At 46.9% G+C, this 25039-nt stretch overlaps 3 protein-coding genes and 1 pseudogene across 4 annotated transcripts; 2 read left to right on the top strand and 2 right to left on the bottom strand.

The window, feature by feature from the left end:
- Positions 1 to 3467: 3467 nt before the first annotated feature.
- Positions 3468 to 5221, bottom strand: LOC120671887 (malonyl-coenzyme:anthocyanin 5-O-glucoside-6'''-O-malonyltransferase-like). Its single transcript, XM_039952152.1, has one exon. It carries the CDS (start codon positions 5095 to 5097, stop codon positions 3721 to 3723), a length of 1377 nt encoding a protein of 458 aa, XP_039808086.1. The 5' UTR covers positions 5098 to 5221; the 3' UTR covers positions 3468 to 3720.
- An 830-nt stretch (positions 5222 to 6051) lies between these two features.
- On the top strand, positions 6052 to 8970 carry LOC120671870. 2 transcript variants are annotated; one of them, XM_039952134.1, is made up of 7 exons: positions 6052 to 6487; positions 6844 to 7043; positions 7252 to 7602; positions 7683 to 7883; positions 7982 to 8052; positions 8261 to 8400; positions 8486 to 8970. In XM_039952134.1, the coding sequence occupies exons 1-7, from the start codon at positions 6139 to 6141 to the stop codon at positions 8779 to 8781; spliced, it is 1608 nt and encodes a 535-aa protein (XP_039808068.1). In that variant the 5' UTR covers positions 6052 to 6138; the 3' UTR covers positions 8782 to 8970. The 2 variants fall into 2 exon arrangements, with proteins under 2 accessions (XP_039808068.1, XP_039808075.1); XM_039952141.1 differs by having other exon boundaries at positions 6335 to 6461.
- A 109-nt stretch (positions 8971 to 9079) lies between these two features.
- Positions 9080 to 15129, bottom strand: LOC120671895 (annotated as a pseudogene).
- On the top strand, positions 12266 to 13142 carry LOC120695200 (LOB domain-containing protein 33-like). Its single transcript, XM_039978498.1, has 2 exons — positions 12266 to 12544; positions 12744 to 13142. Exons 1-2 carry the CDS (start codon positions 12266 to 12268, stop codon positions 13140 to 13142), a joined length of 678 nt encoding a protein of 225 aa, XP_039834432.1.
- Positions 15130 to 25039: the final 9910 nt, after the last annotated feature.

Below are 25039 nucleotides of genomic sequence, written 5' to 3'. Positions count from 1 at the left end.
GATGTTTTCAGTACTTATGAATCGAGGAATGTAGATATTTAGATATTTAGAATTTGTTATGGATCCTCCACCATGATAATCTGCACTATTGTAGTATAATAGGATGTTAGGAATGGGTGTGATAAAAATGAATGATGGATGTTAGCACTTAGCACTTAGATTTTTTTTGATGTTTTGTTGCTAATTCCATCACAAAAATTATTCATATGGCAATAATAAAATCAAGTAAAAAGGTAAGAACTCTTAGTGAGTTGTAGAAGGCCAAGATATGAGCTTTCATTCAGATCCAGTGATAGAATAAAAATGATGATGTGACTTCACCACATGTGAGAGAAATAGCTATCAATAACTCTTAGTGGGTTGCACTTATATAAGATATAAGGTGATTCCCCGCGCATTGCCGCGGGATTTGAGGGAGTTTTTCGAGAAACTGTAACAAAAAAGGCAATAATTATTTGGATAACACGTTATGGTGAGCATGTGTTATTACAAATAAACATGTGTGTGAAGTTTCCAAAAAACTTAAAATTATAGATTTTTTAATAAAGAAAACATTGTATAAATGGTGCATTTGTAGAGATCACGATGGAAGCCATACGACAAATCTCATGGATCAAAATCATATAGACTTCTAAATTACTTAATTAATGAAATAGAGAGAAGAAAGAAATCAATAAGGTATGCATCTCATGGATAGAGACATGCATAGAGTTGGTCCGAATTTAGGTGATAAGCGTAATTCAGACAAGAGAGAAATAGTAATAAATACTTATTAGTTGTTTTCCTTCTCCATAAATCAATCTGTTTGTCGATTACAACATGAATGATCGTGGCACTTTTCCAAGAACACGCTGTGGATCCCATATAACTTCGACATGGACGACAGGATGAAGTCTGCTGCCACTCTTCATCCCATCGCTTGCCCTTAGTTGTTGCTGTCTCTTCAGTGTAAACACCCCTTATTGTCTCTTCCCACCATTGCTGCATCCTGCTAGTGCCATGTCGCCGCGGTCTGCTATCGTCGCAGTTTATTAATTGGTTGTGAGTGGCAACGTTGGAGCATGTAGTGGATTGGAAGGCCAACAATCCAATTAAAATGACTCTGAACTTTTGAGTAATGGTTGCCGTCTTTCAACAATCAATAGGGCCGGGCCAAGGTGGGTGTTGCATGCTGCCATTTTCTTGGGTGTTCGCAACAATGACTTCGAGTGGGAAATTAACTATATATGTTTTATAGATATAGATTTATTCTCTTTGTAGATTAAATTGTTTAGCCATGTTGACTTGTTTGTCATTTTTCATTTTTTTATCCTATATAATAAAATATAAAAAAGTCTAATTTACTCCCCTCAACTATAGTCAAAGTCTAGATAAACCCCTAAAGTATAATTTGGTTTAATTTATCCCCTAAACTATATTATTTAGTTCATTTTACCCCATAATATATTTTTTCTTTTTTGTTACTCCATACACAAGTTGAATTTTAATTCCAATTTTTGTAGGGTACTAGTGGACATCACAATGAATATTTAGAGAAGAATGTATATTTTTTACCATTAGTTTTAATATAATTTGAAATCCAATGATTAATTTATTACTAAATATCCTAACCTATCAAAATAATGATAAACAATTATGATGTATTTTTTAATATGTGTTATGTTCTGTACTATTAACTTGTAAAATTTCAACTTAAAACTTCACTTATGCACAGAGAAATGAAAAAGACAAATTGTATTAGGTGGTAACTTGAATCAAAAGGCATAGTTTGAGGGGTGAATGAACCAAACGATAGTTTAGGGGTTATTCAGACTTTAGCTATAGTTGAGGAGAATAATTTAGGCTTTTGCCAATCAAATATTCGCTTGGTTTAACATTTTTATTCATTGTATGTTATTATTTGTTATTGTACACTATTATTTGTTCGTTATGTTTAATTTTTTGTTTCTAAAAATAATTACTCGCTCAGTTGTTAAAAATATTTATTACTGGTTTCCAATACTAATTACTTAGAATTAAATAAAATAATTTAAAAAATATCTTGCAAATATAGGCAAGCGTGGCATTGTTTTGAAGATCATATCACAAGAAAGATAATGATGCAACTCAAATTTAATCTGAATGGCTGGTTTAATATTTATAGCTTTTTTAGTTTCGAATTTGTATGTATGTGGATGATGTCACCATCGTTGTCTTCTTCTACATGCATGCACACACTCTCTCTCCTCTGCCAACAGTATGCATACAGTATGCGCGCTATATTGTTGGGATGATGGCCCATCTATTACCACGCTTTAGATGATGTTTGGTGAGATCGTCACCTACACCAATACATAACCTCACCCACCTCGCCCTCCCACCATACTTTCTGTGTTCTCATATTTGCCCATACTAACTTCCAAAACTCATAGAAATTTCATGTGATCTAGAATTGGGGTGTTATTTATATCAAAATAGTAAAATGGTCTTTTTTTTATTTGAGCTTGTTAATATGCCCAATAATCCAAGTAAGATTTATATAGCGAATTCAGTGTATGAGGAAGCTACCACATGTGTCTCGATGTAGACATGCACACACCAACTACTTAATGAATAGTGTCATTAATACAGAAAATAAATTTAGAAAAATTTGTTCACCGATGCTAAGTCAAGAACTCAAGCTTGAGTGAGCATGTTTCGCAAAATAAACTTAACCAACTAAAACCTAAGCTCAGTTCATTATTCACATGACTGTTTGTGTGACGAGTTATGATGATATCTTGGTTGTAAAGACCTGGAGTTTATTAAAAAACAGAGCCAAAAGAAAATTATGGTAATTTTTGGGAAGTAAAGACCTGGAGTTTATTCTATCATCTAATAAAAATTGCAAACAAATTGAAGTCATACAATACACCTAGTTTTGTTTAAAAAAACAAAACAAAACAAAACTGGCGTTCAGTTTTTTAGCACAACTGGAGTTCAGGTACAGTGCCAGTAATTGCGATGGGCTCCTTCCTGGCTGTTGGGTTGGACTCAGTGTGGGCCTTGTTGAAGCGAGTAGGGATGAAAACGAATCGGATACGGACAGATATCACTGATATCGTATTTATTTTCATATTTGTGTTCGAATACAGAGTCGGATACGAATAGTGTCAGTTTTTGTCGGATAAGATTGTAATGGATATTGACATCATCAAAATATAATTTTTTAACATTCGAATACGGATCGGTTACGGACATTAGATACTCGGAATCGGATACGGATGGATAAAAATTCTTCCAGATCAGATCGAATTCGAATACGGTCGGAAAATATCCGTACCATTTACATCCCTAGAAGCGAGCAATCAACTTGTCTTCCTTGGGACAGAAGTCCCCCAGACCCAAGGAATATTGCTCAGTGCTAGCAAACAGACAGAAATTTCCTTCCCAATAGCAAAGCCCATTCTCATTCGTTCCTCCCTGTGTTCATACAGCAATACTGTAGCTATAATCTCAAGAACATTGCAATCAATTCATTCATAATGTTTGTTTGATTGATTTCGAACAATTCCACCCGCACACAAGCAGCTTATTACTCCACGCCGCAGTACATGCTGCTGTACTGCTTCCAGATCAAGCTCACTCAACCAGCAAAGCAAATTAAATACAAAACTCACATATTCCACTACGCTGCTTGGACGCAAGCTTTGTGTTTGTGTTGCTGAAGAACGTAGCTGCACCTCCGATCGGCAATGCCAGTCAGATGGTGGCGCCACCGAGGGCATCGGCAAAGCAGGAAGCGAAGGCGTTCATGGCGTCAGTCGGCAGCACCACCCCGAGCTCGATGTCGCCGTCACCCTCCGGGCTGTCCGCCAGCGCCACCGTGCCCGGCGTCTTCTCCACCGACACCATCTCCACCCTCGCAGGCCGGCCCCACCCGAAGTCGGCGTTCTCGTACACGCCGTGCCTGGGTGACCCGCCCACCGACATGGGCCGCTCCGGAAGCACGGACAGCACCCTGCCCAGCCACCCCTCCGCGCCCTCCAGCACGCCCTGCTCCATCTCCCGGATCGCGCTCCCGATCGCCGACGCCGCAGCGGCCACGCCGTCCGCTGTGTCGCCGGCGAGGAGGTCCGCCGTGGCGGCCTCCACGAAGCAGGGGCGCAGGCAGTTGCCGAAGTACTCGGCGGGGAGCGGCGGCGCCAGCCTGGTCCGGCACTCGGCGGAGAAGAGCATGTGGCTGCGCTCGGCGCCCGCGACGCCCGCGGACCCGGACTTGAGGAGGCACACCCACGCCAGCGCCGACGCCGCCACGAAAGACGACGGCGGCTTCGCGTCTGACTTCGCCGCCGCCCCCTCCTTGATGCGGTCGATCTGGTGGCGCGGCAGCAGGAACGACGCTATCGCCATCGGCGCCTTCTCCTCCTGCTCCTGCTGCGGCGGAGGCGGCGGAGGAGGGGCGAGTCGCGCCATCCCGGCGAGCGTCTTCCCGCGCAGGTCGTCGGGGTCGGCGACGAGGGAGCGGTCCAGTACCGGGGGCGGCGGCAGCGCGGCGTCCTCGGATCCGCCGTCGCTCTCGAGGCCGAGACGGCAGGCGGCGGCCCAGGTGCGGACGAAGTGCATGGTGGAGGCGTCGTCGCAGGCGGCGTGGTGGACGGAGACGCCGAGGCAGAGCCCGCGGCCGAGGAAGACGGTGGCCTGCACGGCGGCGAGCGCGAACGCCCCGTCCTCCCCCGGCGGCGGCAGCCGCGGCACGAGCGGGCGGATCCCGGCCAGGTCCCTGGGCGACCTGGCGACGAGGCGGTCGAACTCGTCGGGGCTGTCGGACTCGGCGACGACCAAGGTGAGGGCGTCGGCGCCGGGGGTGTACGAGCAGAGGAACGGCGGGTGGGGCCTGATGGTGCCGGCGAGCGGGTAGAAGCGGCAGAGCGCGACGGGGAGCGAGGAGCGGAGCAGCGCGAGCGCGGCGGCCGGGTCCGGGTGGCGGTAGAAGAAGAGGCGCTCGACGGGGCCGGTGAAGAGCCAGGCCACGTCGAAGAAGGTGAGCGGGAGCGCGGAATCGGGCAGCGGCGGCGGCGGCGAGACGTGGATCCGGTCGAGCACGCGCACGCCCGGCGAGGACGACGGAGGCGCCATCTGATCCGCTCCGCTGCTCTGCTCTATTCTGCAGTTGTTGAGTGGCCTCCTGCCCTCCTCTGCTCCACTCTGCTCTGCCCTGCTCAGCTTGAGGAAAGGAGAGGCAGCTTGGCCGAGGGGGAGGGGCGGGTGGGGGCCGAGGGAAGACTGACAGGTGGGGCAGAGGAGCCCCAGGCCCCAGCTGTTGCATTGGCCTCGGGTGCTTTGTTTTTTTTTCCTTCTCTTTGGTAAAGGAGCTTAACCAGTTAGGCATGTACCCACCCAGGCACTAATATATAGTCCAAAAAACGTGTCACGCCACTCTTGCGCTGTGTGTTTATGTCTACATGAAAATAATGAATCCATGAAAAGTGGTTGTTTATTTTAAAAAAGATTATACTCACTCGATTTGCCACACATCAATTATACCTTCAAACTACAAAAAAAAGAAGAAACTATTACCCACGATGCGCCTCTAGCAACCTTTCTTCTCTCAGCTTCCTAATAAAAGCAGTAGAGAGGGAGGAACTCTTGTTGGAGTTGAAAAAGGCAGTAGTAAAGATGCGCGAATGGAAGACAGCCCCAATTGTTCTATGCAGAACCCGAAACAATTCATTTTTATGGGACGTTAAATTTTCATAGATCTAGTACATTTTTTCTACTACGGATCAACGGCAGAGATTGACCTGAGACTTCTTTGGATCCAGAGTTAAAAATTAGCTCTCCTCTTTTAATCTCTTTTAGATCCAAAGGATCTAAACGGTGAGATTATTTGGAGCTAAAGTGAATTAGCCCCTCCAAAAAGTGCTTATTAGGAACCCCACTAAAAAATCATTTTTCTCCTCACTATGCATGAAAATTAGAACCAATAATTGGGATAGGGACTACATTTTAAATGACTAATTTAAAAGCTAAATTTTAATTCTCAAATTAGTCAGCTAAAGATCCAAACGGGATCCTGATCTATTACGAACAAAATCTTGAGTCCAGAACCCTCCTCGTTTCCTCCCTTCTTCCTCCCGCTCGCCGCCCCCCGCCCCCGACCTGTGCCGCCGCCCACCCATGGCGAAACGTCTCCTCTCCTGCGCCCGACTCATTACGCTCCACCGTCCCATCCTGCCTCCCGCGCTCTCCCGCCTACTCTCCGACGGCCCAACCGCCCCGGCGGCTAGCGAACCAGAGGACAAGGGCAAAAAGAAGGCGGCGGCCGCGGCGGCGGCTGTCGTGGTGGAGGCGGCTGCCGCGAGCCGGAGGGAGGACCCCGAGGCCAGCGCGAGGGATGGGTCGGAGGAGGACGACGAGGATGCCGGCCTCCCCTGGAGGAGCTGGAGGCCCGACGTTGCGTGGCTCTCCAAGGCCCTCGCGCCCGCCCTGCACCTCTACAGGCAATACAACTGGAAGCCTTTCGCATGTTCGTCTCCTTCACTTCAGTTGCTGCTCTCTTCTATCTCTGCGCCTGTCTAACCTCAGCATTGCAATTATTCGATGCGATGCTTTCTCTGTTTAGAATTGCTGCAATTGGTAATCGGAATTATATTATGAGGAAGAGGAACTCATGTGTAAAGTTGCGAAGAGGAACTTTAACAATTTGCAGCCACAACTGATAAAAGCAAGCTGCCTGTTCAGTCATGCTTTTGATTCAATTGACAGTGAACAATGGACATTACAACTTACAAGGACACTATTGTATTGTTTATTTCATTTGCTACAAATTGGAAATCTGCATATGCTGCCCCATGTGGTTAAATGGGTGCTATATGAATGCAGCTACTGCGGGAGGGGAGAACATCCCTGCAAGCACCCGGACGTTTAGCGAAATTCTAAGTGATCTCCAGCGAAGTAAGATAAGCATCAAGGACTGGAGCCTCAGTGATCTTACTGTTGGCCTTTACCTCATTTACCTCAGCCAAGCTTCCTCAAAGCATGCTGAAGCCTTCAAGGGTGTTCAGATATCCTCCAATAAGATGGTACGTCCTGCAGGCTTGTATTAATAGTGAAGTTCTCAAACTGTGTATTATGGGTAGTCCCAAAAAAGTGATACGAATAATTCGGTCCTGTTCTTTGGTTATGATGACTAAGAACTTTAGAGTTTCAGCCTCTTTAAACTGTTGCACATCTCAAATAATGTGCACTAGCATCTGCTGGTAACAGGGATTCATCCATATTCCTTTTCAGGTTCAAGAATTAATTTATCACCTTGAACTTGCAAGAGGTTGCTATAAAGGTAATGCAACTGGGCTTGCACGGTATAGCATGCTTCGGAAGAGAAATGTTGTAAAGTTTGTAAAAGAATCTAGTATTTTAAGGCCTGGATATTACATTGGAATTGATCCACAAGCTAAATTGGTGATTCTTGGGATTCGTGGGACTCATACGGTGTATGATCTTGTTACTGATTTGATTGCTTTAAGCGATAAGAAGGTATCACCCAAAGGTTTCTCAACACACTTTGGAACATATGAGGCCGCTCGTTGGTACCTTCGTCATGAGCTGGGAATAATCAGGAAATGTTTGGAGAAGCACAAGGTGAGAGGGTGTATTTCTCTGTGTTCCGTTGAACCCATAGTCTTTTCCATCCTGTGCTTATTTTCTTATGTTCGGAGCAGGACTACAAGTTGCGGTTGGTAGGGCACTCCCTTGGAGGAGCTTCAGCAGCGTTGCTTGCTATAATGCTACGGAAGAAGTCAAAGGAGGAGCTTGGTTTCAGTCCGGACATTATTTCTGCTGTTGGATTTGGAACACCACCTTGCATATCAAAGGAAGCTGCTGAAAGTTGTGCAAGTTATGTCTCTACTGTTGTGCTCCAGGTATTCTTAATCTTTTCGCTGGGATCAAAATCTGGTTCCCATTGTCTTTGTTGAGTTGTTTGGCATTCATAATTGAACTGTTTCTTCTCGTGATGCAGGATGATATTATACCTAGGCTCAGTGCAGCTTCTCTGGCAAGACTGCGAAATGAAATACTTAAAACAGATTGGTAGGTATCAGATTTGGACTGGTATTAAATGACAGGAACTTTTGTTCAGGTAGCTTTCACAGGAAGAAAGAACACTTTGATAGTTTGCCTTGCGGATGTTACTTTTGAGCAGCATCCTAGTGCATGTACTTCGTATATGCAGGCTACAAGTTTAACGCTTGATGGGATGACCCTTTGCACATTATTCCTGTACCATGTTGTCTTGCAGGGTAAGTGTTCTGGAAAAGGAAGACTTGAAGCATATTGTGGATATCGTGACAAATGCCAAGCTTGTGGTTTCGTCAATTCAAGATGTGGCGCGTAAACTTGGTGACTATGCCAAAATTGTATCAGCATCAACAAATTCTGGTGAGTTTGATCGACTTGGGAATGAGCATGTCGGAAGTAAAAGGGCTATGGTTTAACTGAATGTGACCTAACTTTGTCTTGTCAGATGTTGCCAAAATTCCAGCTGACTCGACAAAAGTGTTGTCATCGGATAATACAAATGATGTGTTTGTGCCAGAGGATCTCTTCCTTCCTGGGACTCTGTATTACCTGCAGAGGGATATTGAGGATATAAACGGTGTGGAAGACGAATCATACACGCTCTGGAAAGGTGATCCCGGGGAAAATTTTCAGAGGATACTGCTGTCTGGCAACTTGATATCTGATCACAGATGTGAAAGCATATATTACGCTCTGAGAGAGGTGCTCAAGACACTGCCACCTCTACCGCAGGATGAATGACCTTGGTTTCCTGTTTTTCTCTGTTGTGGCTGAACGCCTGGATCTATAGTTCTGTGATGTGTATGCATACCGGCAGTTCCTTTGATCTTTTAGTATCACTCGGAGGACTAACCTGCCTGCCTTGTGTATGCTGTACAGTTTTAGCTGCTATCTATGGTAAGAATACAGCCAGGTGATGTAATTTTGCAAGTTCCAACTTAGTTTAGTGCTTTTAGCATGTTATTTTGAATTCCCGATACAAATTTGCAAGGTGAACTGAAGCATCAGATCTGTGACGATTCAGGGTTGCAAACATGGGTTGAATCTGAGCATCACATATGTTATGTTAATGCCGATTTGCATTAAAAATCTGAGCATCTGAAAACAAACAAATTTATTTATCCATTCATATCATGTCTACATGACACGCACTCCACTATGAGAGGACTCAGGGAGGCACTCATTCGTCGGCTAGCTGGCCGCAATCCTCGATGAGGACTGGCTCGGCCGTGGCTCCTGACCCGGAGCCGACGGCCTCCATCTTCTGCACGACGCCGTAGCCGTCGACGACCTGGCCGAAGACGACGTGCTTGCCGTCGAGCCAGGGGGTCTGGGCGGTGCAGATGAACTGGGAGCCGTTGGTGTTGGGCCCGGCGTTGGCCATGGAGCAGCTTGAAGTTCTCGTCGGCGAACTTGGCGCCGTAGATGGACTCCCCGCCGGTGCCGTTGCCGCGGGTGAAGTCGCCGCCCTGGCACATGAAGCTGGGGATGATGCGGTGGAAGGTGGAGCCCTTGTAGTGCAGCGGCTTCCCCGAGGCGCCCAGGCCCTTCTCGCCCGTGCACAGGCAGCGAAAGTTCTCGGCCGTCCTGGGGACCTTGTCGGCGAAGAGCTCCATGACGACGCGGCCGGCCTTGGCCTTGCCGATGAGGATGTCGAAGAAAACCTTGGGGTTCTTGGCCATGGCGACGCCCTCAAGCCTTCACCCTGTTTAGTTCGCGAAAAAGTTTTAAATTTTGGTACAATAGCACATTTCGTTGGTACTGGATAAATAATGTCTAATTATAGACTAATTAATCTTAAAAAATTCATCTCGTGCTAATTAGTTAGACTGTATAATTAATTATTTTTTTCAACTGTATTTAATACTACATAATATATATGAACATTTGATATCGCAGGTACTGTAGAAATAGGGCCTCAGAAGCATGACAAACAAAACACTATGGAAAATTAAGAATAAACAGGATACTGCAATTGGGAATCCAAGTGTGCGCCGTCATCATTGTCATCCTGCAAGTACGGTGGCAGGATTATGCATTCCATTGTGGAGATGACGAACCGTGATTGATGTCGCACAAGCTTTGAGCTCAATAGGCCGATTGACACCTAGAAAGCCTTCGATATGTGCTTACAGTTCCAGATCAGAAGGGTAAATTAAAAGGAGTAAACAAAGCACCTGAATATCTACTAATCAGATGAGGTGAGGTGAGGTGTGACGAGGGGGAGAAGGAGATAGGCACCTCAGTGAGTCAGGTAAGCTCACCTAAGATCAATAGGTCGCCGGCCTTTGTCAGCGCCGGGTGGAAGACGAGGCGGCAGCGGCAGCTGCGGACAGGGGAGGGAGGCAACAGGCAATCAAGATAAAGGGAAGGGGAAGAGGGGTTTAGGGTTTTCGAGAGAAGGCGGCGGCGGCTTTCATGGGCCACTATTTGCCTGTGAAGAGCCCAAACCTATTTCACAAAAGGGCCCATCTGAGCTGCTGCTTTCTTCGAGCTGCGATCAGCAGCCTGGCCCATTTTACCTTTTCATTTGCTGACACCATGGCCCATTCCCTCTATTCCCCCAAGACAGATCACAAAATAAATAGCTGAACCAACAGAGACAGAGAGGCATGTATCAAATCGATACTATTGGTGGCTACATACAAGGCAACAGAGCATACAGAGCATAGCAAGAGCTCCATCCATCTGACCTGACCTGAAATGAAATCATACCATACCTGCACCACGTTCCTGGTTTCTGATTCATAGATGCCTTACTTTCTTCGATAACAAATCGGCTTCGATTTATCGCGGAGCCTATATATCCAAAATCAGTCTTTGTTTCAAGGATTGGGAAAAGAATATTAGTGCCAACATCACTGTTCTAAAGTATACCTGGAGTAGCCTCAGAAAATCAAAATGTACAGAGATGATCCGTTCTGATACTCCTTTGCCATGACATCGTCAATGTTTTAACTGAATCAGGAAACTTGCCTACCACATGTATTATATGCAAAGTGTCCAGGTCAGCTACAACCAGGTACATGAACAAATGAAAAGTGTGGAACACAATGATGCAATGCTCGAATATTCGCTTTATGAAAACAATGTATTTTGCAACTGCATTGGAAAAATAATTAAGTAGGAGTTCGACACGTACTCACAAAAGCTCCAAATCATAATATGCTTTACAATGATCCTTCTCTGATCTCTGCAAGGCTGCCTCCTGCTTTCGGGACCCAATGCAACCAGCCTACTATCCACTTAAAAAAAATACAATTTCTTCTCTTTGTCTTTTGCTTAATCTAATCACGAAAGAGTTTCTTGTGTGCTTTCATACTGACACCAACCAACAACTATAGGTTTAATTTTCTCTTTCTTTAGGGAAAATCAACTCGAATGATGGAGATTCAAAAGAAAAAAATATCATTAGAAACACCATATCATTATTGCTTTTGTTTTGGCCGAACTGCAGTATTATTAGTTGGGAACCACGCTAAACCTTAGTAAATATTGTTTATACACCCTTTGGCATCCCGGATGCACACTTTGCTAAAACAAAGTGAATACAGCTGCATCTCTCTTGTATGTTCAAATAAGGTACATCATGTGGCAAACAAACTTGTAACAAAACCATGTCAACAATGCATAATGCTTCCTAGAGAGCGACTCCATCCAGACAAAACAATCTAGATTAATCAGTTCCTTTTTAGGAAAAGGTGCATTTGGGTGGACAGAGTTAGATTAAAGTAATATTTATGGTATTCTTTAGTTCTTCCTACTACCTTTGCCCAAGCTCCTCCTTTTGTTCTACTGTTTTTATTCCATTGATTTCTGGACTGAAGTCCTTCGGGCATCAGACCAGTAAATAAATTATATGCTCAACGCATAAGTAAACAAAAAAAAAGAGGCAACTACACACGCAAGTAAAAATTAATACAGAAACAAGTTTTTTTTCAAGCAAACATGAAATTGTTGGGTCAGTGTTACCTCCCATGCCGTTTGAGTCATTCTGAAAGGGATCCCAAACGACTATAGAATTGGGAACTGGGCTTGGGGACAGTGGAACCTGTAACCCATTAGGGAGACCGCTGCAAATAAATCATTCACGGACAAAGCTAACCCCACAGCTAGAGTAGCCTCCATTATAAATGGTGAGGATGACAATTCACTTCACTTCACAAGCTGCAAGGAATAAGAATACAGTAGCCAGCATCAATTCCTAGCTACGGAACTCAAAGTGATGACAGGGTTTGGCTCTCCATGCGGCGCATGCAAGTTCCTCCGCAGGAAGTGCGTGAAGGGGTGTGTCTTTGCACCCTACTTCTGCCATGACCAAGGGGCTGCACATTTTGCTGCTATTCATAAGGTCTTTGGTGCAAGCAATGCCTCAAAACTCCTCATGCATCTCCCAGAAAATGCCCGCTGTGAGGCTGCAGTCACCATCACCTATGAGGCACAGGAAAGGCTTCGTGACCCAGTATATGGTTGTGTGGCACATATATTTGCTCTTCAACAGAAGGTGAGTTCTCTGCTGTGGAATACTAATTTCAACAACACTTGTGTGATGTATCCATAATGATCGACGAAGATGTTTAATAACTGTAGTACCATAGAAGGGATTTATTTTGGCTCTCAGGTGTTCATTTCATAAAAAATATCTGTACCTCGGAGATATTAGTAACTTCGAAGTATGTGAATGTAACGTTTTCTTCTCGCAGGTAGTAACTCTGCAAGCACAGCTGGCATCACTAAAAGTTCAAGCATCACAAGGATACACAAACGAGTTTTTTATGTCAGGCACTCAACAAGACAACATTTATGTGAATAAGTTCATGGATTACCAGCAGGAAGAAGGCGGGATGCCACATCCAGTAGAATCTTGCACTTCTGTCAAGAATGAGAGCCAGCAATACTTGGGCAGCAATATTATGACTTGCACTTCTATGCAATCCCATCAGCTTCATAACCCACATCAGTACAGATCTGACAGTACATCTTCCTTCAACACTGACAACGATCCTTCATGCACCATGTTTTATCTCAATCTTCAAGAGGACGTGCAAAAGAATGGGTATTATTGTATGGATAACCTCCAGTCAATGGCACCTGCCTATTGAATTAGGTGCTTTCAGTAGATTATATACGGCTCCATACAATTTGGAATGAGTACCTTCAAAAATGGCTCAAATTCTAAGCCATCAATAGTTTTTAAAGTAAAATGTTTCATGACAAGTGTAGATTGTGCTAAATGGCTGAATGCAGCAGAGTAAAGAAAATGTAGTTCTGGTTCCCCCAGGAGCACTTGAAGCATTTAAATGCTCGAAGGTTCTGTTTTTGTAGCTGTAATAAATTAGCAAGAGTTCAGAGTTATTGAAATCCCAAAGTGTGTAATCTCTTGAGCAGCACTCTCTATATTGATAAAATATATATAATGAAGTTATTTGAGAACAAACATGATAACCATAGTCCATAGATGGCAGCACTCTCTATCATCTACAGGCCATAAATGGAGTGAAATGTGTATCCATAATAAACCGTGAGGTCTGTCAACCACTATGACAAATGATCATAGAATGCTTTTCTTTCTGCTTTTAAAAAGATAAGATTGATATTCAAAGGCTTGCTATTGGGATTTAAAAAGATTCACGAATTGCAAAGGGAAACTGAAGAGCATCTGCAAGTGGAACGCACAAAACAACAAGCACACATGACAGAGGAAATTATTTTTCTGGAGTATTACAATGTTCGTGAAACTTCTCTTCAGTTCCTTTCCTCATTTTATGAGCAAATGAGGACTGAAAGTTGAGATCAAAATGTGATGCTTAGATAGGCCTCTAGGTTGTTTGTCAAGACTCAAGAACAAGATACTCTATCTAAAATGCGAGGCCCACATTACACCACAGCAGAATAACTAATTGGGTGCCCTTTTGTATCTCTGGCTGGGCAGTTTTGAAACTTAGTAGCAATCTCTAAATACGATTCACGCAACAAAAGCTAGCCAGCTAGCGTGGCCACGTCATCCATTTTTCCCGGCCGTTCGATTGAGCACACTAACGGTCTAGATCTTGCAAATCCTATGTTTTTTTGCAAAAAAAACCGTTGTACTAATGGAAAATCAAACCGCAGTCCCTCTAGCACGTCGACTCACGCCTCGCCGGCCGCCCCCGCTCCTGCTCCGCCACCGCACCTGGAGGAGCCGCCGCCGCTCCACCGCGCCGCTTGCCGGGGATCTGCTCCCTGCCATGGCCTCGCGCGGGCATCGTCATGGCCGCCGGCCAGGAAGTGGGGAGGAGGATGCGCCAAATCGGGCCGCCATGGAGCTCGAGGAGGGCGCCGCCACCGCCGTAGCCGGACGTCGAGGCCACCAGATCCAGCTGCCGCCGGATCTCGAGGCCGCCGGATCTGGCCAGCCCCGCCGTGGAAGGGCACTGGAGGAGGGAGCCGGAGAGGTCGGAGTGCCGGGCGCCGCAACTCCGCCGCTACGCTCGAGCTCCAGCGCGCACGCACGGCGGCGCTGCCCTCCCCGAAAACCATGGCGAGGAGCGCGGAGGAGGCGACGGAGTAGCTGTGGCCGTGGCGAGCTCGTGCTTCTGCGGGTCGGCGCGGTCCTCATCGCCGGCGTGTGTGCGGTGTCGTGCAGCTCCATCCCGGCCGCGCGACGCACCAGGAGCAGCTTCGAGTTTGGCTCCTTGCAGGCGTCGGCGCCATAGTCCCTGTTCGGCTCCTTCCCGAGGCCGGCATCTTCGCCACGGTGCAGCTCCTAAGCTCGATCTCATTTCTGTGGTGGCATGCTGCTCGGCTGCTAGCTCTGCTATTTGATTGGAGGGGATTGGCGGAGGGAGAAAAAAAATAGGAGGCACAGGTGCTAGCTTTCTGCGGTGGTGGGAAAAGCAAGAACACAAGGGGGAGAGAGAGACAGCTCATGCTTGCTGGATTGCTCACATAGAGAAGGGAGCTGCCGCCTGCTTGTTTGGTGCGGAGAAGAAAAAAAAATCAGAGTGAGGAGAGAAGTCTGCCGACAGAGAGAGAATGAAAGAGAGCTGTTGCTGCCTCGTGGCCTTTTGTCCACGACCGAGAGGGAGTGCGTAAGAGATGTGAGAGAGAGGGGTGAATTTTCTGCACATACCGACAGAGTAAATGAGAGAGGTGCCGTGTGCATGCATATGTGTTTGCTGTGTCCACCAATAAAGAGAGAGGGAGCTGATACTCTGCTTGTTGGCTTGCTTAGAAAATGGATTAGCGCAAAGTTCGCGGTGCAAGGAAGTGCAAGGAAGCACAAGTCAGGCTGAGGTGCCCTCCTTATTTTTGCTTAGTTTGATAGCCCGTGTTGTGCCTCTGATGGAGCACTGACTTAGCTTCTCTTCATTTTTTTTTTCAACTTATTTTCTCTCACAAAACACTGTTGAAACACCCAAAAGAAGCGCTTTTAACCGCAGCGAACAGGCTGTATAGTGCCGGTGAGCAGAGCTCGAGCGAGCAGAGGCTGAGCAAAACAGTAATCTTACTATACGATTTCCGCAACAAAAGGTGGGCGGAGAGCGTGGCCACATCGCTTGCTCCTCCGAGCCATCGAATCGGGCTCACGCACGGTCCAGATTATGCGTTTTTCAAATTTTTTCGAAAAAACCCTAGAGCTTTAGTAGAATTAACCCGCAGCCCTCATCTCCAGCTCAGCTCGGCCGACGCAGCCCGGCCATGCGAACAGCACGCGCCGCGGGGCCCTCGGATCGTAGCGCCTCCCGCCAGGCAGCCGCGATGCCGCACCAAGCTTCCCGCTAGGCTACCGTGCCGCTCCACCGAGCTGCGTCGTCGCGAAGCCCTGCTCGCCGCCGTCGCCGGAACGCGCCGGCGTGGCCGAACCCCGCAACAGCGACACCCTGCTCGGTGCCGTCGCTGGTCCGTGCCGGTCGCACGTCAAGGCAAAGGGCGGCAACGGCAGCGGAGGCGAAGGTGGCAGCTACGCAAGCAAGCCGGGGCGCCCGCCGCTACTCACCGCTGGCGCCAAATGCTCCGGCCAGCGGTACACAAGCATATCAAATGATATTCTAAAATAGTTTATTCGTGTTACACGATTATATAGAACAAAGCACTGTATTGTAACCAAAGGTGTTTTAGAATTCCAAATAGGTTTTGTTCGGTTACAATTTTCTTTTCTTTAAGAAGTCACACGACTTCTTCAAAAAAGGAACACTAAATATTCTCTTTTTTAAAACCAAAAAAATGTTGTCATCCTATTTTATGCTACATTAGCGTAATCAAAGAGACTTCATATGGAACCCATATGCGATAATATGCAAACATAACATCAACATGATGTTCATATGAACAAATACTATGAGTACATTCTAAATATTCCATTTTTTTCCCTTCTATGCATTGTTTAATTAGAACAAATTCTAAATACATTCTATAAATTCATCCAAATGCATACAAATTAACCAAAAGTGATCGAACATGTCTTCATGCCCAAACCCATTGAAATGAAATGTCTTCAAATTAAAATATGTTTTGCATAAAGAGCAACCTACAACTTCGCTACAGAGCAAATTTAGAAACCCAAAGCTCTATAGTAAATCATCCATTGAACCTATAATTGGAACACCGAAACGTCTTCAAATAAAAAAAGTGCTCGATATAAAAGTTGCTTGAAATTCAAAGTGCTTCTACAATTCATTTATAAAAATAGCTATACAACCGCATGCGAAAAAAAATCCAAATATATCACGGGTACATTCACTGGCAACTCGCGGCATTGCCGCGAGGTTTTCTAGTAATATGACTAAAGATGACATATTTTTGGCAGTGTGTGCTGACTAAGAAACTAATCAGGCCTTGTGGATTCCTTTTCCCCGTTGAAGGATGAAGGCTGTGCTGCAATTCAACAGTTTGAGATGTAGAGAAAGCACCTACCCTTAACTTTGAATTTTGTATTGAAACAAGTTAACACAGAATTAAAGAGCGGGAAAAGGAACTAATCAGCACTAGGACAGTCAAAAAAATGTTGTGGCCATGCTCTAATAGTATTGCCATCCCTGCACTGCAATGTTGGTTCCTAATTAAGCTTGCAACAGCATTCAAAAGAAGCTGATGAAAGAATCTCGCTGACTGGCTATAAGATTGAAGGCTTGAGGTGCCAGAAGGTGAGGAATGTTGAGTACTCTATCCTACTTGTGATGAGTGAATTGTCAACCGCGCGGTGTGATCGTGCGCTTGGTCTTTGGATTGCAGGAACACGGGCGTCAAGTGTCGACGGTGAGCTGCCGTGGAGGTGCTGTGGCCGATGGACCGTGCGGTGGACGGCGGTGAAGGGCAACCGGGACCGGAGCTTGTGCCGGGTGGCAACTGTGGCGTTCACTCCTGGATCGAGGGCACAAGCGGCGACTGAAGGCGGGTTTCTTGGTTTGCGCCACAAAACAAGGAGGCAGACGGCGGTTGAAGACGCCAAGTCGTGGAGGCACGGGCGTCGGTCTCGGGACTGACGGAGGCGACGGGCGTCGACGGCGTCTAGGGCCTCACTGCGGGCGAGGAGGTGACGGGCATCGGACGGCATCTAGGGCCGTCAGAAGGCCGAGGCGGGAACGGCGTCTAGGGCCATGGCGCGGAGGCGGGACTCTTCCCGCGCGTGGAGTTTTGGCGGTTTTCTCAAAACCGACCATCTACATGGGTTTCGCGGACCCCCCCCCCCAAAACTGCGAACCGGATCTTCATCCTCACGGCGGCATCACGGAGAAGACTTCGACTCGAAGAAAGAACCTCGACCGTCGGATGAGTCCTTGTATCCTTTTCCGGTTTTGCCCCTATGGGCTTTCTAGTGTCTAGTTAAATCTAGGGGTATTTCAGTCTTTAGTCTAGAGAGTTGTTGGGATTAAAAAAACCCCTCACCCCCTCTCCCTCTGGCTCTCTCTTTTCTGCGTCCTGGACAGCACGCCGCCCTTGGCTGGCGCCCTCCTCTCTCCCTCTCAGTTCCTCCCTTTTCCTCTCTAGGGGTTAGGATTTTGGCCATGGAATTGTGAAGACTTTGTACTGAGATTGATCGGGAAAGGAGGCCCAATCCTCCTTGTGCCCTCCGGGGTTTTGAATTCAATTCAATCTCGTACGTTTTGTGCTTTGTTTTGAATGATTTCGATTTTCCCTTTGACGAATCTTGAGCACAAGATGACGGGTTGTTTCTTGATGATTTTGTGACTCCTTGGGGTGTTCCTAATCCATTTTGCCTAGCCCTGAAACCCTCGGATTCACGAGCTCCTTCGAATTGAAGTTTTGGCGTTCTTGAGAAAACCCCAATTTTGCTTAGGATTTCGTCGATTTCTCCCAAACCGTGGAGTAATTCGTCGATTCCTTCCGTGGACGTGTTCATAAGTCCCTTGTGATCATGCCTGCAAGATTTGGTGAGATTTGGACTTGATTTGGCCACTCGATCATCGAGTTCTTGGAAGAACGCGGGCTGAAAAACATTTCTGGACAGAGTTCTTCTGAGCACCGGTTAAACCGACGCTTGTGCTCATTGGCATCGGTTCAACCGGTGAGTAGGTTTTTCGTGCGTTAGGGTTTTCCGCTGTTCGTCAGTTGCACCGGTGCTTTAGCTGTTCACAGGCATCGGTTCAACCGGTGTGTATACCGTGCGTTGATTCTTGCGCTGATTTTCGGTGTTTGCTTCCGCGTTGGTTTCCGTTTGTTCCTATGGCTTTCTTGTGTAGGTGTAGCTTCTCTATAGCTACTCTACGCTGTGCCTAGGACTCTAGGGTTAGGCGTGCACGTTGGGACAAAGCCGAAGCTTCTGTTTGCAAGAATTTTTAATCGGCTCCCATTCACCCCCCTCTGGTCGTCTTTTCGGTCCCTCAGAAGGCAAAGAAAGTATACGGACAATGCATGCGTTGTATCAGTCAATAGAAGTGGAAAACCTACGTGCTGTTCCTCTATGGCATTCCGTCGAACAGATGAGGTGCTAGTTGTCCATGTCGAATGCCAGACACTAGCATCACGAGTGTGAGGAGGGAGAGGAGACTTCACCTGACTAGCAAGGTACCTACCTGCCATTGGTGCCACTCTAGCAGCGTCTTTCCGGAGTTCGATCCCCGGCTGGGTGGGCTGCAGGGACGCCACCCTGCAATCTGAACTCGATCCCGGAACCGTCCCCGGAATCGGAACGTTCCCGGAACGAGGAACAGCATTTATGAAGAATTTTTACACTAAATTGTTTCCGGAAACGTTCCGGAACGAGGAACATGGAACAAGGAACGTGGCCAATTACTCTATTATCGGAGGTCAATTATGGTCAATTACTCTGTGTCAGTCGGTACTGATTTTAGTAGGTGAGATTGGAACTGCAGATGCAAACCACCATCATACCGGGGGTGTTCGATGGGCCAAATTTCAGGCAATTTCTCTTTTGACTGGCACGGTGATATCAATATGTCACTAACCTTTCTATTAGTCTATGTCATGGATTAATATTGTTTGTTAGAATTACAATTCCTTATAATGTCTTGTCCCCGAGTCTTTAACTCTCGTATGTACCACCCGAGAGGCTTAGTGCCAACACATCTCTTATACACCAATTCTATTCTCCTACATAGTTAAAACGAATCAGGTTCCCAAAAGGAGATCACCGTCATAGTATCTGGATCACTAACTATTATATACAGAACTCATTTCAATTATATATCACACTCATACGTCATGTTAGATCATCACAAGGGTTTAAATATTACATAATCCGAAGGATTTGTACGAGTTTTCGGGTAGGAAAAAGTCTATATCACCCCCCACCCATGGGGGTGGACTACATAACCCCTAACCTATGAAATAGTCTATATCACCCCCTGAACTTTCCAAAACCAGTCAAATTAACCCCTAAAGTAGTTTTGAAAAATCATAATAAATCACAGAAAAATTATAAAATAAAAAATTCAATTGTGTTGGACTCCAAATGAGTAGATTTACACTATGAACATATAATATGATATATTTTAGTATATTTTTTTACAGCTATGAAGAAAACATAGATCTAAAGCTACAGCAAAAAAAATACTAAAGCATACAATATTATATGTTCATTGTGTAGATCTACTCATTTGGAGTCTAAGTGTCTAACACAATTGGATTTTCTATTTTATGATTTTTCTGTGATTTACTATGTTTTTTCAAAACTGCTTTAGGGGGTAATTTGACTGGTTTTGAAAAATTCAGGGGGTCATATAGAGCATTTAATAGTTTGGGGGGTTATGTAGTCCACACTCCATAGGTGAGGGGGTGATATAGACTTTTTCCTTTCGGGTACAAGCCTCTTGGGCTAAAGGGAAACAAATAAAAAACAGAAGCGGTAGCTATAACCTTGCGAGCATCCTTCCTCTAGGCTTCTCCTCTACAGGCAAACTTGAGCGTAGCTCGGGCCATCCTAGTTTCATCCATCGTCGTCGGGTTTGATCTTCAGGTCGGATCTTGTATCTACCAAACTATCTCCAATTACGGAATAGGCTCACGTCACCATCTGTATGCAAGCTTTGAGTGTAGTACAAGGGTATAAAAAATAGCCAAAGGATAGGGCTGGGCTTTTCGTATGCAAACAAGTAAATTTAAAGCATCATCCAACACCTCAATACGAGCCATCCTGCATCCTAGGCTCCCAGTCTAAACACACCTTCCAAAACCACCTAGTCGGTGTAAGAACTCCCTCTCCTCGCACATCAGCTGCCCAAAGCAGAAATATCATCACTAGAGGGAGGTAGAAGATAAGTAACACCACTATGATGAAAGTAAAGAAAAGTCGGATTGTACATGACCGAGTACGTGACTATACGTAGTTTTTACCCTGCAAGGGTTGTACACCTATACTCACTCAAATTGAAGCCAACCAGTCCGTCGACCGACTGACCCCAAGACATTGGTCTACTGAAATCAAAACTAGCCATTACAAGAGCCATCCTGCTTTCTCGGGTCCAGGGTACGTCCTCCCGCCAGAGGTCGCCCCGAAACTGTGAAGCCTTCTAACACCTTGATCCCACAAGATCCTGCTACTCTGGGAAGTGAGGTCAACACCTCCTCCCCTGCAATGATACTCTATGCTCCTACAATCTTGGTGCAGCGCATAGTTTGCTAGGACCTGATCCACCCGCATAATGGATAAGTGGTGTGCACGTTTGACATAGTCCTACTAACCATAGTTACCTCAACCGATCCTCATATGCCGAGGTGAGCATCTTCATCACAAGGCGTATCCACCGCAATGGTCCGCCGATGGCACCCATTACAGGTATGACCTCGAAACTCCTCAAGTATCACAAATAACCACTAAAGGAATGTACTTGCCACAGGCACTTCATAGGGTGTGCCAAACACACACCCAACCCCTAATCTGAGAATCTAATTAGTTCACTCGCCTCCATCTAAAATCCCTAATCACCAAATCCTCATATGTGTGTCTCCACTCACGCCAAGATTATATCACCATATCCCACACATACACACGCAAATCTTCTCTCATATATGTATATAAACTGTGATAGGATTTCAAGAATTTCAAGTAAATAGGCCATGCAGGTTCATCTCATCATAATAGGAAAGTAAAACGTGGCATAACTAGCAAGCAATGGCTAATAGGAGTTTAAATCATAGATGGGCGTCAACCTACCGTATCTTCAAGGGTCTTCTAGTCCTCTTGGGTCTTCTGGTCGTCCAAGATGTGGACCAACTCCTCCTCGTAGGGGCCTAATCATAAATGCATATAAACACAGAGGCCAATGTGAAAAAAGCATAAAATTTCTCAAACAAAACCTACTCTAACGGATATATCATAATTTTAGAAGAATTATGAAACTGGTTTCACAATTTTCGAAGGTTCAATCAATTTATTATGAATTTTCTAAGATTATAAAAAAGAAAATACACTGTGGTGACATGTGGCAACACCAGAGCGTGCCACGTGGCATGCTCAGCATGACGTTACCGAGGGACCGATTTGCTGATGTCAGAAGTGGGCCCTACTGATGTCACCGCTGACCGGTCAACATTGACCGATCAATGGGTTACAGTGGGGTACACAGGTCAGTGGATCCACATGTCAGCCACCTAGGGCACTGACCGGTGGGTCCCACATGTCAGGTTAGAATACAAAAAGGAAAAAGATAAAAGGGTAGGCTTAGGGTAGTGGCCCGAAATGAGTTTGGGCCGAATTGAGTGTGAGAAGATCGGCTTGGCTAAAGGAGAAAGGTCCGCTTGGGTTAACTGGGCCAGGTCGGGACCTCGGCTTACAGACCAGCTCGTGCAGTTGGCTGGCTAGCAGGACGGTTGGGGCTCAGCTCGATAGGCTGGCTGGAGGGCGGCTTGGCTAGATAGGCCTGTTTGGCTCTAGGCCGGCTCGATGAGGCAGGTCGGCTTGGGGTGTGTGGCTAGGTTTCGGCCCAACTAGCCCATTCAGTCTCTCCTCCCCTCCTCTCTCTCTCTCTCACTGGTTAGTGGGGACACATGTTAGGGATATGCTAGATTCTGTACGACCGGGCTGATTCTGTGCGGAGCGACGGCATGTGACCAAGCGCATGCGTGCATGTGTGTCCAGGGAGGGTGTGTGAGTGTGGGCCGCTAGCAAGGCACTCGGCATAATGTCGTAGTAGCACAGGTGGGGGGGTGGCAGGTCGCGGTGTTGTGGCTTAGCAGTGGTTGTAGCATCGTGGCGAGGCGAAGGCGCGCCGACGGTGAGGAGGCAGCAAGGCGGGCGCTACTCAGCTCGGTTTGGGTGAGGCAAGGGTTGAGCCTTTTCGGCTCGAACACGCAGCTGCCATGCCACGTCAAGGTAGTGATGAGGTGGTAGTGAGTTGAGGCAAAGGTGGGGCGGTGACGTGGGCACGGTCAGGCGGTGGCAAAGCAAAGACGCATGGGGTCAAGACCGGCCAGCAAATGGAAGGCAAGGTGAGGCTTTCACCGTGGCGGCATGAAAGGCTCTTCCTTCCAACCTGGTTTGATGTAGGTACATGCATGAGCTTGTCAATCAGGACTGTAGTACGGCGAGGTGGGAGTGGACGGCGACGTGAAAAGACGAGTTCAGCCTCGGCGATGATAAGACAGAGGGTCGTGGCAGCCGACAACACAGATGGGACGACGGCAAGGCATGGGGGCAAGGAAAAAAAGTTTGAATTTTAGGGTGATTGGAGCCTATAAGGCGTGCACGTGCACAGGTCTCTGGCACTTTAGTGCCGCAACACGGGTGGAGCGCACGCAGAACTCCGACGAGGCCGGTCCACGCGGGTGTTGGGCTGCCTAGGGTTATGCAGGCGACAGCGGACTCCTGCACAAGAAATGGAATAGGGCAGCCTAAACGTGCTCCTATGGAGGGTTGTTTGGTGCCACGAAGCTAACGTCGGCAGCAGGAAGGTGGAAGGGTGGAGAGGTTGGTGGCCTACCTAGCGGCTCGAGGGCGAAGAGATGTCACTGTGATGAGGCGAGGCTGGTCGGATTGGTGTGGTTTTGTGCTGCATGGCTACATCCATGGAGGGGTATTGGTGCTGGCTCGGCGTAGCGACGTCCTCCCCGATGTGCTCCTCATCTTTCTCGGTGTCAGCTCCCCCTCTTAACTTGACAATGGCAATAGCGCCAAATCCTCCTCCTCTCTTATCTTCTTCATCCACTCCTCCCCTATTCTGCTTCTTCTATCTCCCTCTTTCTCTTCTTCTAGGTTGCGGCGACAGCTTGGGAAGGCCCAATGGAAGAGCTAGGGTTTGGTGGCAGCTGCGTTGCGGAGGTTTTATAGTGCGCAGCTAGGGTTCGACTAGCATTGGACGACATGCAAATTCTGGCATCCACGATGGGACACGTGGCTTGCATCGCGCGACCGTGGTTATGGTTTGGATTGCGCGCGGCCTGGACAAGGGTGAGGTGGAAAGAGGCATTAGACGGTTGCCCTACGTTGTCGCGGAGCGAGGCATGTGCAGCGTGTGAGCGGGCGTGGCAGAGCAGAGGCACCATCATCGGGGGAGAAGCGAGTGCAGGAGGTGTGGCAGCATCACAAGGTAGGGGAAAGCTGCTGGTGGCCCCCACCTATTAGGTGTGGAGTGAAGGGGTATAGGGCTCTAAATGGCTCGGCTGGTCTACGTGTGCTGGGTTGGATCGGGCCAGCTTAAGCGCAGAGTAGTAGCGCGTGGGCGCATGGGCCGATAGCCGGCTGTTGTTGACACTATTTTTTGGCACATGTCTAGTTAATGTCGTGGACCAGGCAGCCGATGGGAGCAAGCCGACGTCAGAGCAACAAAGGAGGAGACAAAACGCAATTGGGCCCATGGGCTAGAAAGGCATCGAGACCGTTGGAGCGAAACTGGGCTAGCGGATTGCATTAGCATATATCGTGTTGAGTCTGGGTTGAGTTTGTGAAAGGAATCGGGTGCTTACATCCTAAGAGGGGGAGGAGGTGAATTAGGCAACTTAAAACTTTAACCCATGGCTCCAACTAGATTGGACATAAGCTTAAACTAAAACATGCTATCTACATGTGCAACTACGGTTTTTCTAGTATGAAACCCTCATCCCAAAAGAGCTTTGCAACCTATAGCCAATTCTAGCAAGATACTACTCAAAGAATGTAAAGACAGACAAGTGGCAAGTATAAAATACGGAAATGTAAACAGGAGATCACGGGAAGCAAACTCTTGACATAAGGATGTATCCCGTGGTATCAGTAGGCACAAAAGCCACCCCTAGTCCATGTTGTTGAAGCACTCAATCAAGAGTATTGCTTCTCGTCCACCAAGTCTCTTCCAAGGACACCTTGATTTGCCACAAAGGCTAGGCCACCAAGGCCATGCTAATTTCCTAGTCACCGTGATCCCACTTTCCACTAAGGAGCTTATCCATGAAGGATGGGGATCTCCATATCCCCCGCACAAGATTGTCGATGCTGCTCCACACCAAGTCGGAGGGTCGAAGACTAGCCAGCGAACCACCAAAGCTGCAAGGGGCTGACACACCAAGATACAAGCTTGAGCTTCACTCAAGCACAACACAAAAGGCACAAGACCTTGCTCTCACA

The sequence above is a fragment of the Panicum virgatum genome, chromosome 2K (assembly GCF_016808335.1).
Source record: "Panicum virgatum strain AP13 chromosome 2K, P.virgatum_v5, whole genome shotgun sequence".
Lineage (NCBI taxonomy): Eukaryota > Viridiplantae > Streptophyta > Magnoliopsida > Poales > Poaceae > Panicum > Panicum virgatum.
This window is presented reverse-complemented; position numbering and strand designations above follow the sequence as displayed.

Bases quoted from the DNA above. Each gene is read 5' to 3' on its own strand.
- LOC120671887 (XM_039952152.1), bottom strand. From the start codon at position 5,097: ATGGCGCCTCCGTCGTCCTCGCCGGGCGTGCGCGTGCTCGACCGGATC.
- LOC120671870 (XM_039952134.1), top strand. From the start codon at position 6,139: ATGGCGAAACGTCTCCTCTCCTGCGCCCGACTCATTACGCTCCACCGT. The intron at 7,044-7,251 runs GTACGTCCTGCA...ATTCCTTTTCAG, and splicing joins AGATATCCTCCAATAAGATG to GTTCAAGAATTAATTTATCA. The intron at 8,053-8,260 runs GTAGGTATCAGA...GTTGTCTTGCAG, and splicing joins GAAATACTTAAAACAGATTG to GGTAAGTGTTCTGGAAAAGG.
- LOC120695200 (XM_039978498.1), top strand. From the start codon at position 12,266: ATGACAGGGTTTGGCTCTCCATGCGGCGCATGCAAGTTCCTCCGCAGG. The intron at 12,545-12,743 runs GTGAGTTCTCTG...TTCTTCTCGCAG, and splicing joins TATTTGCTCTTCAACAGAAG to GTAGTAACTCTGCAAGCACA.